General features: G+C 48.5%; 1 protein-coding gene across 1 annotated transcript in view; it reads left to right on the forward strand.

Moving 5' to 3' along the window:
• Window positions 1-13,535, forward strand: part of apbb3 (amyloid beta (A4) precursor protein-binding, family B, member 3) — a 39,335-nt gene that overhangs the window by 19,265 nt on the left and 6,535 nt on the right. The window contains exons 5-8 of the mRNA XM_072453036.1: window positions 2,581-2,787; window positions 2,864-2,991; window positions 10,783-10,897; window positions 11,111-11,189. Of these exons, the coding sequence (XP_072309137.1) occupies window positions 2,581-2,787; window positions 2,864-2,991; window positions 10,783-10,897; window positions 11,111-11,189 (529 nt within the window). The remainder of the gene's footprint in view (window positions 1-2,580; window positions 2,788-2,863; window positions 2,992-10,782; window positions 10,898-11,110; window positions 11,190-13,535) is intronic.

The following is a 13,535-nucleotide window of genomic DNA, read 5'->3' on the forward strand; positions in this document are numbered from 1 at the left end:
TTAGTCCTGGTTTGGTCCTGCTTTAGTCCTGGTTTAGTCCTGGTTTAGTCCTGGTTTAGTCCTGCTTTAGTCCTGCTTTAGACCTGCTTTAGTCCTGCTTTAGTCCTGCTTTAGTCCTGCTTTAGTCCTGCTTTAGTCCTGCTTTAGTCCTGCTTTAGACCTGCTTTAGTCCTGCTTTAGTTCTGGTTTAGTCCTGGTTTAGTCCTGCTTTAGTCCTGCTTTAGTCCTGCTTTAGTCCTGCTTTAGACCTGCTTTAGTCCTGCTTTAGTCCTGCTTTAGTCCTGCTTTAGTCCTGCTTTAGTCCTGCTTTAGTCCTGCTTTAGTCCTGCTTTAGTCCTGGTTTAGTCCTGCTTTAGTCCTGCTTTAGACCTGCTTTAGTCCTGCTTTAGTCCTGGTTTAGTCTTTTTTTAGTCCTGGTTTTTCTGCTTTTGTCAGAATCTTTCTCTGAATTTTAATTTGTTTCGATCTTTGTCCAAATATGAAATATTAAAAGTAAAATAAAGATGTGAAATAAATATTCCACTTTAGTTTATCGTAGTCGACTGTCATGAGTCTTTAAAAACACAGAGGAGCACCTCCTGATGATGTCACAATGTGGAACAGGCTGGGTCAGAGTGTAGCACATGTGCCTGAGTTTGCTGCATGTCCTTCCCCAGTCTCATCCCCATCTGTCCTACATCCAGCGCTGGCCACTCACAAGCAGTTATAATAGTCACCGTGGTAACATGCAGTCACCGTGGTAACCTGGAGTAACGATGGTAACATGCAGTCACCGTGGTAACCTGGAGTAACGATGGTAACATGCAGTCACCGTGGTAACCTGGAGTAACGATGGTAACATGCAGTCACCGTGGTAACCTGGAGTAACCATGGTAACATGCAGTCACCGTGGTAACCTGGAGTAACCATGGTAACATGCAGTCACCGTGGTAACCTGGAGTAACCATGGTAACATGCAGTCACCGTGGTAACATGCAGTCACCGTGGTAACCTGGAGTAACCATGGTAACATGCAGTCACCGTGGTAACATGCAGTCACCGTGGTAACATGCAGTCACCGTGGTAACATGCAGTCACCGTGGTAACCTGGAGTAACCATGGTAACATGCAGTCACCGTGGTAACATGCAGTCACCGCGGTAACCTGGAGTAACCATGGTAACCTGTAGTCACCGTGGTAACCTGTTGTCACCGTGGTAACCTGTAGTCACCACGGTAACCTGCAGTCACCACGGTAACCTGTTGTCACCCTGGTAACCTGTCGTCACCATGATAACCTGTCGTCACCATGATAACCTGTAGTCACCACGGTAACCTGCAGTCACCGTGGTAACCTGGAGTCACCGTGGTAACCTGTAGTAACCACGGTAACCTGTTGTCACCATGGTAACCTGTTGTCACCATGGTAACCTGTAGTCACCATGGTAACCTGCAGTCACCGTGGTAACCTGTTGTAACCGTGGTAACCTGTAGTAACCACGGTAACCTGCAGTCACCGTGGTAACCTGCAGTCACCGTGGTAACCTGGAGTCACCGTGGTAACCTGTAGTCACCATGGTAACCTGCAGTCACCGTGGTAACCTGTTGTAACCGTGGTAACCTGTAGTAACCACGGTAACCTGTAGTCACCATGGTAACCTGTAGTCACCATGGTAACCTGGATTAACCATGGTAACCTGCACGGTAACCGTTACCAGTAAAGTTGCTAACGTTAGCGCTTGGACCAGGGTCATTTAGAGGAGGGTTTGACCTTTGACCTCTCCCTGCTCCTCGCTCAGGTGTTCTCGGTCCGGTCACTGGGCTGGATGCAGGTCCTGTTTGACCTTTGACCTCTCCCTGCTCCTCGCTCAGGTGTTCTCGGTCCGGTCACTGGGCTGGATGCAGGTCCTGTTTGACCTTTGACCTCTCCCTGCTCCTCGCTCAGGTGTTCTCGGTCCGGTCACTGGGCTGGATGCAGGTCCTGTTTGACCTTTGACCTCTCCCTGCTCCTCGCTCAGGTGTTCTCGGTCCGGTCACTGGGCTGGATGCAGGTCCTGTTTGACCTTTGACCTCTCCCTGCTCCTCGCTCAGGTGTTCTCGGTCCGGTCACTGGGCTGGATGCAGGTCCTGTTTGACCTTTGACCTCTCCCTGCTCCTCGCTCAGGTGTTCTCGGTCCGGTCACTGGGCTGGATGCAGGTCCTGTTTGACCTTTGACCTCTCCCTGCTCCTCGCTCAGGTGTTCTCGGTCCGGTCACTGGGCTGGATGCAGGTCCTGTTTGACCTTTGACCTCTCCCTGCTCCTCGCTCAGGTGTTCTCGGTCCGGTCACTGGGCTGGATGCAGGTCCTGTTTGACCTTTGACCTCTCCCTGCTCCTCGCTCAGGTGTTCTCGGTCCGGTCACTGGGCTGGATGCAGGTCCTGTTTGACCTTTGACCTCTCCCTGCTCCTCGCTCAGGTGTTCTCGGTCCGGTCACTGGGCTGGATGCAGGTCCTGTTTGACCTTTGACCTCTCCCTGCTCCTCGCTCAGGTGTTCTCGGTCCGGTCACTGGGCTGGATGCAGGTCCTGTTTGACCTTTGACCTCTCCCTGCTCCTCGCTCAGGTGTTCTCGGTCCGGTCACTGGGCTGGATGCAGGTCCTGGACGAGGACTTGGGACCGGGGCGGAGCAGTCTCACAGTGAGTCATGTGATCCAACAACTCTCGAACCAGCCGGACCGGACCCGGAACCAGCCGGACCGGACCCGGGCCCTGGCCAGGAGCCCACAGCAGGACCAGGACCCGGGGGAACCTCTGGAGGCCTGTGGAGAGGTGAGCCTGATGCCCTCCCGTCCTACAGCTGAAGTCTCCTCACCTCCTGTCCCGTCTCCTTGTCTCCTTTCCTTAGGGGCGGGACATGAAGTTGGTTTTGAAGAAGGACTCGCTGATCCTATTGGACCCCTTAGACCACACCCCTCTGCACTGTCAGCCAATCAGCAACATCCGAGTGTGGGGCGTGGGCTGCAACAATGGCAGGTTGGCCAATCAGAGCACAGATACAGAGAGACGTTTAGCCAATCATAGCACAGATACAGAGAGGTTTAACCAACCAGAGCACAGATACAGAGAGGTTTAACCAATCATAGCACAGATACAGAGAGGTTTAACCAATCATAGCACAGATACAGAGAGGTTTAACCAATCATAGCACAGATACAGAGAGGTTTAACCAATCATAGCACAGATACAGAGAGGTTTAACCAACCAGAGCACAGATACAGAGAGGTTTAACCAACCAGAGCACAGATACAGAGAGGTTTAACCAATCATAGCACAGATACAGAGAGGTTTAACCAATCATAGCACAGATACAGAGAGGTTTAACCAATCATAGCACAGATACAGAGAGGTTTAACCAATCATAGCACAGATACAGAGAGGTTTAACCAATCATAGCACAGATACAGAGAGGTTTAACCAACCAGAGCACAGATACAGAGAGACGTTTAACCAATCATAGCACAGATACAGAGAGGTTTAACCAACCAGAGCACAGATACAGAGAGACGTTTAACCAACTGGAGCACAGATACAGAGAGGTTTAACCAACCAGAGCAGTTTATTTGGCTGTTGATTCTCGTTAAACTTGCCGACATTTGTCAGGTGTTTGAGGTCATTTAAGGTCAGGTGTTTGAGGTCATTTGAGGTCAGGTGTTTGAGGTCATTTGAGGTCAGGTGTTTGAGGTCATTTGAGGTCAGGTGTTTGAGGTCATTTAAGGTCAGGTGTTTGAGGTCATTTGAGGTCAGGTGTTTGAGGTCATTTGAGGTCAGGTGTTTGAGGTCATTTGAGGTCAGGTGTTTGAGGTCATTTGAGGTCAGATATTTGAGGTAATTTAAGGTCAGGTGTTTGAGGTCATTTGAGGTCAGGTGTTTGAGGTCATTTGAGGTCAGGTGTTTGAGGTCATTTAAGGTCAGGTGTTTGAGGTCATTTAAGGTCAGGTGTTTGAGGTCATTTAAGGTCAGGTGTTTGAGGTCATTTAAGGTCAGGTGTTTGAGGTCATTTGAGGTCAGGTGTTTGAGGTCATTTGAGGTCAGGTGTTTGAGGTCATTTGAGGTCAGGTGTTTGAGGTCATTTAAGGTCAGGTGTTTGAGGTCATTTAAGGTCAGGTGTTTGAGGTCATTTAAGGTCAGATATTTGAGGTCATTTAAGGTCAGGTGTTGAGGTCATTTGAGGTCAGGTGTTTGAGGTCATTTGAGGTCAGATATTTGATGTAATTTAAGGTCAGGTGTTTGAGGTCATTTGAGGTCAGATATTTGAGGTCATTTAAGGTCAGGTGTTGAGGTCATTTGAGGTCAGGTGTTTGAGGTCATTTGAGGTCAGATATTTGAGGTCATTCGAGCTCAGGTGTTTGAGGTAATTTGAGGTCAGGTGTTTGAGGTCATTTGAGGTCAGGTGTTTGAGGTCATCAGAGGTCAGGTGTTTGAGGCCATTTAAGGTCAGGTGTTTGAGGTCATTTGAGCTCAGGTGTTTGAGGTCATTTGAGGTCAGGTGTTTGAGGTCATTTAAGGTCAGGTGTTTGAGGTCATTTGAGGTCAGATATTTGAGGTAATTTAAGGTCAGGTGTTTGAGGTCATTTGAGGTCAGATATTTGAGGTAATTTAAGGTCAGGTTTTTGAGGTCATTTGAGGTCAGGTGTTTGAGGTCAGGTGTTTGAGGTCATTTAAGGTCAGGTGATTGAGGTCATTTGAGGTCAGATATTTGAGGTCATTTAAGGTCAGGTGTTTGAGGTCATTTGAGGTCAGATATTTGAGGTAATTTAAGGTCAGGTGTTTGAGGTCATTTGAGGTCAGATATTTGAGGTCATTTAAGGTCAGGTGTTTGAGGTCATTTGAGGTCAGGTGTTTGAGGTCATTTGAGGTCAGATATTTGAGGTCATTTGAGCTCAGGTGTTTGAGGTCATTTAAGGTCAGATATTTGAGGTCATTTAAGGTCAGGTGTTTGAGGTCATTTGAGGTCAGGTGTTTGAGGTCATTTGAGGTCAGATATTTGAGGTCATTTGAGCTCAGGTGTTTGAGGTCATTTAAGGTCAGGTGTTTGAGGTCATTTGAGGTCAGATATTTGAGGTAATTTAAGGTCAGGTGTTTGAGGTCATTTGAGGTCAGATATTTGAGGTAATTTAAGGTCAGGTTTTTGAGGTCATTTGAGGTCAGGTGTTTGAGGTCAGGTGTTTGAGGTCATTTAAGGTCAGGTGATTGAGGTCATTTGAGGTCAGATATTTGAGGTCATTTAAGGTCAGGTGTTTGAGGTCATTTGAGGTCAGATATTTGAGGTAATTTAAGGTCAGGTGTTTGAGGTCATTTGAGGTCAGATATTTGAGGTCATTTAAGGTCAGGTGTTTGAGGTCATTTGAGGTCAGGTGTTTGAGGTCATTTGAGGTCAGATATTTGAGGTCATTTGAGCTCAGGTGTTTGAGGTCATTTAAGGTCAGATATTTGAGGTCATTTAAGGTCAGATATTTGAGGTCATTTAAGGTCAGATATTTGAGGTCATTTAAGGTCAGGTGTTTGAGGTCATTTGAGGCCAGGTGTTTGAGGTCATTTGAGGTCAGGTGTTTGAGGTCATTTGAGCTCAGGTGTTTGAGGTCATTTGAGGTCAGGTGTTTGAGGTCATTTGAGGTCAGGTGTTTGAGGTCATTTGAGCTCAGGTGTTTGAGGTCATTTGCGGTCAGGTGTTTGAGGTCATTTGAGGTCAGGTTTTGGGGGTCATTTGAGTCTAACACTGTCTGTTGCTGCACGCTGCCCTCACGTCTCCAGGGACAGGTAAAGTCTGAGACACACCTCTATTTGCATGTTTCCATAGTGACCATAGTGACCATAGTAACCATAGTGACCACAGTGACCACAGTGACCACAGTGATCAGAGTGACCATAGTATCCATAGTGACCATAGTAACCATAGTGACCACAGTGACCACAGTGATCACAGTGACCATAGTGACCATAGTGACCATAGTAACCATAGTGACCATAGTGACCATAGTGACCATTGTAACCATAGTGACCACAGTGATCATAGTAACCATAGTAACCATAGTGACCATAGTGACCAAAGTGACCATAGTAACCATAGTGACCACAGTGATCATAGTGACCATAGTGACCACAGTGACCATAGTGACCATAGTGACCACAGTGACCATAGTGACCATAGTGACCATAGTGACCACAGTGACCATAGTGACCATAGTGACCATAGTGACCACAGTGCCCACAGTGACCATAGTGACCATAGTAACCATAGTGACCATAGTGACCATAGTGACCAAAGTGACCATAGTAACCATAGTGACCACAGTGATCATAGTGACCATAGTGACCACAGTGACCATAGTGACCATAGTGACCACAGTGATCATAGTGACCATAGTGACCATAGTGACCATAGTGACCATACTGACCACAGTGACCATAGTGACCATAGTGACCATAGTAACCATAGTGACCACAGTGATCATAGTGACCATAGTGACCATAGTGACCACAGTGACCATAGTGACCATAGTAACCATAGTGACCACAGTGATCATAGTGATCATAGTGACCATAGTGACCATAGTGACCATAGTGACCACAGTGACCACAGTGACCACAGTGATCGCAGTGACCATAGTGACCATAGTGACCATAGTAACCATAGTGACCATAGTGACCATAGTGACCATAGTAACCATAGTGACCACAGTGATCACAGTGACCATAGTGACCATAGTGACCATAGTGACCACAGTGATCACAGTGATCACAGTGACCATAGTGACCATAGTAACCATAGTGACCACAGTGATCACAGTGATCACAGTGACCATAGTGACCATAGTGACCATAGTAACCATAGTGACCATAGTAACCATAGTAACCATAGTGACCATAGTGACCATAGTGACCACAGTGATCACAGTGACCATAGTGACCATAGTGACCATAGTGACCATAGTGACCATAGTGACCATAGTAACCATAGTGACCACAGTGACCATAGTGACCATAGTGACCATAGTGACCATAGTGACCATAGTAACCATAGTGACCATAGTAACCATAGTGACCACAGTGATCACAGTGACCATAGTGACCATAGTGACCATAGTGACCATAGTGACCATAGTAACCATAGTGACCACAGTGATCATAGTGATCATAGTGACCATAGTGACCATAGTGACCATAGTGACCATAGTAACCATAGTGACCACAGTGATCACAGTGATCACAGTGACCATAGTGACCATAGTAACCATAGTGACCACAGTGATCACAGTGATCACAGTGACCATAGTGACCATAGTGACCATAGTAACCATAGTGACCATAGTAACCATAGTAACCATAGTGACCATAGTGACCATAGTGACCACAGTGATCACAGTGACCATAGTGACCATAGTGACCATAGTGACCATAGTGACCATAGTGACCATAGTAACCATAGTGACCACAGTGACCATAGTGACCATAGTGACCATAGTGACCATAGTGACCATAGTAACCATAGTGACCATAGTAACCATAGTGACCACAGTGATCACAGTGACCATAGTGACCATAGTGACCATAGTGACCATAGTGACCATAGTGACCATAGTAACCATAGTGACCATAGTGACCATAGTGACCATAGTGACCATAGTAACCATAGTGACCATAGTAACCATAGTGACCACAGTGATCACAGTGACCATAGTGACCATAGTGACCATAGTGACCATAGTAACCATAGTGACCACAGTGATCACAGTGACCATAGTGACCATAGTGACCATAGTGACCATAGTAACCATAGTGACCACAGTGATCACAGTGACCATAGTAACCATAGTGACCACAGTGACCATAGTGACCATAGTGACCATAGTGACCATAGTGACCATAGTAACCATAGTGACCATAGTAACCATAGTGACCACAGTGATCACAGTGACCATAGTGACCATAGTGACCATAGTGACCATAGTGACCATAGTAACCATAGTGACCACAGTGATCATAGTGATCATAGTGACCATAGTGACCATAGTGACCATAGTGACCATAGTAACCATAGTGACCACAGTGATCACAGTGATCACAGTGACCATAGTGACCATAGTAACCATAGTGACCACAGTGATCACAGTGATCACAGTGACCATAGTGACCATAGTGACCATAGTAACCATAGTGACCATAGTAACCATAGTAACCATAGTGACCATAGTGACCATAGTGACCACAGTGATCACAGTGACCATAGTGACCATAGTGACCATAGTGACCATAGTGACCATAGTGACCATAGTGACCACAGTGACCATAGTGACCATAGTGACCATAGTGACCATAGTGACCATAGTAACCATAGTGACCATAGTAACCATAGTGACCACAGTGATCACAGTGACCATAGTGACCATAGTGACCATAGTGACCATAGTGACCATAGTAACCATAGTGACCACAGTGACCATAGTGACCATAGTGACCATAGTGACCATAGTGACCATAGTAACCATAGTGACCATAGTAACCATAGTGACCACAGTGATCACAGTGACCATAGTGACCATAGTGACCATAGTGACCATAGTAACCATAGTGACCACAGTGATCACAGTGACCATAGTGACCATAGTGACCATAGTGACCATAGTAACCATAGTGACCACAGTGATCACAGTGACCATAGTAACCATAGTGACCACAGTGACCATAGTGACCATAGTGACCATAGTGACCATAGTGACCATAGTAACCATAGTGACCATAGTGACCATAGTAACCATAGTGACCACAGTGATCACAGTGACCATAGTAACCATAGTGACCACAGTGACCATAGTGACCATAGTGACCATAGTGACCATAGTGACCATAGTAACCATAGTGACCATAGTGACCATAGTAACCATAGTGACCACAGTGATCACAGTGACCATAGTAACCATAGTGACCATAGTGACCATAGTAACCATAGTGACCATAGTAACCATAGTAACCATAGTGACCATAGTGACCATAGTGACCACAGTGATCACAGTGACCATAGTGACCATAGTGACCATAGTGACCATAGTGACCATAGTAACCATAGTGACCATAGTAACCATAGTGACCACAGTGATCACAGTGACCATAGTGACCATAGTGACCATAGTGACCATAGTGACCATAGTAACCATAGTGACCACAGTGACCATAGTGACCATAGTGACCATAGTGACCATAGTGACCATAGTAACCATAGTGACCATAGTAACCATAGTGACCACAGTGATCACAGTGACCATAGTGACCATAGTGACCATAGTGACCATAGTAACCATAGTGACCACAGTGATCACAGTGACCATAGTGACCATAGTGACCATAGTGACCATAGTAACCATAGTGACCACAGTGATCACAGTGACCATAGTAACCATAGTGACCACAGTGACCATAGTGACCATAGTGACCATAGTGACCATAGTGACCATAGTAACCATAGTGACCATAGTGACCATAGTAACCATAGTGACCACAGTGATCACAGTGACCATAGTGACCATCTGCTGCATGTCCATGTGAACAAACACCTCACAGCGACAGGGTCCTGGCTGTTTGCATGTTCTGCCTGTGTCTCCTCTGTAGCTCCTCCCAGTTTCCTCTGTGGTCAAGGACTGTGTGTGTGTGTGTGTGTGAGTGTGTGTGTGTGTGTGTGTGTGTGTGTGTGAGTGTGTGTGAGTGTGTGAGTGTGAGTGTGTGTGTGTGAGTGTGTGTGAGTGTGTGTGTGTGTGTGTGTGTGTGTGTAAACTCATCACAGATAAACAAACACAATGTTTATCTGTGATGAGTTTACACACACACACACACACACACACACACTCACACACACACACTCACACTCACACACACACACACACACACACACACACACACACACTCACACTCACACACACACACACACACACTCACACACACACACACACACACACTCACACACACACACACACACACACTCACACACACACACACACACACACACACACACACTCACACTCACACACACACACACACACACACACACACACTCACACACACTCACACACAGACACACACACACACTCACACACACACACACACTCACACACTCACACACACACACACACACACACACACTCACACTCACACACACACACACACACACTCACACACACACACACACACACACACACTCACACACTCACACACACACACACACACACACACACACACACACACACACTCACACACACACACACACACACACACACTCACACACACACACACACACACACACACACACACACACTCACACACACACACACACACACACACACACACTCACACACACACACACTCACACACACACACACACACACACACACACTCACACACACACTCACACACACACACACACACACACTCACACACACACACTCACACACACACACACACACACACACACACTCACACACACACACACTCACACACACCCACACCCACACCCACACACACACACACACACTCACACACACACACTCACACACACACACACACACACACACACACACACTCACACACACACTCACACACACACACACACACACTCACACACACACACTCACACACATACACATATACACAAATGTGTGTGTTTGAATGTGTGTGTTTAAATGTGTGTGTTTAAATGTGTGTGTTTAAATGTGTGTGATTAAATGTGTGTGTTTAAATGTGTGTGTTTAAATGTGTGTGTTTAAATGTGTGTTGCAGAGACTTTGCGTTCGTTGCTGGAGACAAAGACTCGTGTGTCCTGAAGTGTCACGTTTTCAGATGCGACGTTCCGGCAAAAAGTATCGCCACTGCACTGCACCAGCTCTGCTCCAAGGTACAAATACTGCACCTACTACTACTACTACTACTACTACAACTACTACTACTACTACAGTAGTTATAGTAGTAGTGCTACTACTACTACTACTACTACAGTAGTAGTAGTAGTTGTGCTAATACTACTACTACTACTACTACTACTACTACTACTACTACTACTACTACTACTCTCCATGCCAGCTCTACTACAAATACTTTATTGTTTCAGATGATGTCGGAGAAACGCTGTCGTCCTTCTCACTCGCTCACCATGGAGTCCATCTCTGCAGAGGACTTCCCCCGCCACGGCAAGTACTACATACTGTGTACAAATACTTTGTGCAGATACTGTGTACAAATACTGTGTGCAGATCCATCCATCCATCCATCCATCCATCTTCTACCGCTTTATCCGGGGCCGGGTCGCGGGGGCAGCAGTCTGAGCAGGGACTCCCAGACTTCCTTCTCCCCAGACACTTCCTCTAACTCCTCCGGGGGGATCCCGAGGCGTTCCCAGGCCAGCCGAGAGACATAGTCTCTCCAGCGTGTCCTGGGTCTTCCCCGGGGCCTCTTCCCGGTGGGACATGCCTGAAACACCTCCCGAGGGAGGCGCCCAGGAGGCATCCGGAACAGATGCCCGAGCCACCTCAGCTGGCTCCTCTCGACGTGGAGGAGCAGCGGCTCTACTCCAAGCTCCCCCCGTGTGGCCGAGCTCCTCACCTTATCTCTAAGGGAGCGCCCAGCCACACGGCGGAGGAAACTCATTTCGACCGCTTGTATCCGCGATCTTGTTCTTTCGGTCACTACCCAAAGCTCATGACCATAGGTGAGGTCAGAACGTAGACCGACCGGTAAATAGAGAGCTTTGCCTTTCGGCTCAGCTCCCTCTTTACCACAATGGTCCGATGCAGCGACTGCATCACTGCAGCCGCTGCACCGATCCGCCTGTCAATCTCACGCTCCATCCTTCCCTCACTCGTGAACAAGACCCCGAGATACTTGAACTCCTCCACTTGGGACAAGGACACCCCACCCACCTGAAGAGGACAAGCCACCTTTTTCCGGTCGAGAACCATGGCCTCGGATTTAGAGGTGCTGATTCTCATCCCAGCCGCTTCACACTCGGCTGCAAACCGTCCCAGTGCATGTTGCAGGTCCAGGTTTGATGGAGCCATCAGGACAACATCGTCTGCAAACAGCAGAGATGAGATCCTGTGGTCCCCAAACCGGACACCCTCCGACCCCTGACCACACCCTCCGACCCCTGACTGCGCCTAGAAATTCTGTCCATAAAAATTATGAACAGAACCGGTGACAAAGGGCAGCCCTGGCGGAGTCCTACATGCACTGGGAACAGGTCTGACTTACTGCCGGCAATGCGAACACAGCTCCTGCTCCGGTCATACAGGGACCGGACAGCCCTGAGCAAAGGGCCCCGGAGCACCCCCCAAAGGACACCCCGAGGGACACGGTCGAAAGCCTTCTCCAGATCCACAAAGCACATGTGGACTGGTTGGGCAAACTCCCATGAACCCTCGAGCACCCGATGGAGGGTATAGAGCTGGTCCAGTGTTCCACGACCGGGACGAAAACCACTCTGCTCCTCCTGAATCCGAGGTTCGACTATCGGTCAGATTCTCCTCTCCAGGACCTTGGAATAGACCTTATGGGAGGCTGAGGAGTGTGATCCCTCTGTAGTTGGAACACACCCTCCGGTCCCCCTTCTTGAACAGAGGGACCACCACCCCGGTCTGCCAGTCCAGAGGCACGGTCCCGCCACGCGATGTTGCAGAGACGTGTCAACCAAGACAGTCCTACAACATCCAGATACTTTAGGTACTCAGGGCGGATTTCATCCACCCCCGGAGCCCTGCCACCGAGGAGTTTGCGAACAACCTCAGTGACTTCAGCTTGGGTGATGGATGAGCCAGCCTCCGAGTCCCCGGTCTCTACTTCCTCTTCGGAAGACGTGACTGAGGGATTGAGGAGATCCTCAAAGTATTCCTTCCACCGTCCGACGACATCCCCAGTCGAGGTCAGCAGGTCTCCACCCGCACCGTAAACGGTGTTGGTGAGACACTGCTTCCCCCTCCTGAGGCGCCGGACGGTTTGCCAGAATTTCTTTGGTGCCGACCGATAGTCCTCCTCCATGGCCTCCCCGAACTCCTCCCAGGCCCGGGTTTTTGCCTCTGCGACAGCACGAGCTGCGGCTCGCTTGGCCTGCCGATACCCGTCGATGACCTCCGGAGACCTACAAGCCAGAGTGGCCTGATAGGCCTCCTTCTTCAGTCTGACGGCATCCCTTACTTCCGGTGTCCACCACCGGGTTCGGGGGTTGCCGCCACGACAGGCACCGGAGACCTTGCGACCACAACTCCGAGCAGCCGCATCAACAATGGAGGCGGAGAACATGGTCCACTCGGACTCAATGTCCCCAGCCTCCCCCGGGACATGGGAGAAGCTCTCCCGGAGGTGCGAGTTGAATACCCTACTGACAGAGGGCTCCACTAGACGTTCCCAACAGACCCTCACAATGCGCTTGGGTCTGCCAAGTCTGTCCGGCTTCCTCCTCCACCAGCGGATCCAACTCACCACCAGGTGGTGATCGGTTGACAACTCTGCCCCTCTCTTCACCCGAGTGTCCAAGACACGCG

The sequence above is a fragment of the Eucyclogobius newberryi genome, unplaced genomic scaffold (genome assembly GCF_026437365.1).
Source record: "Eucyclogobius newberryi isolate DKJ021-1_F unplaced genomic scaffold, fEucNew1.0.hap1 SCAF_192, whole genome shotgun sequence".
Classification (NCBI taxonomy): Eukaryota; Metazoa; Chordata; class Actinopteri; order Gobiiformes; family Gobiidae; genus Eucyclogobius; species Eucyclogobius newberryi.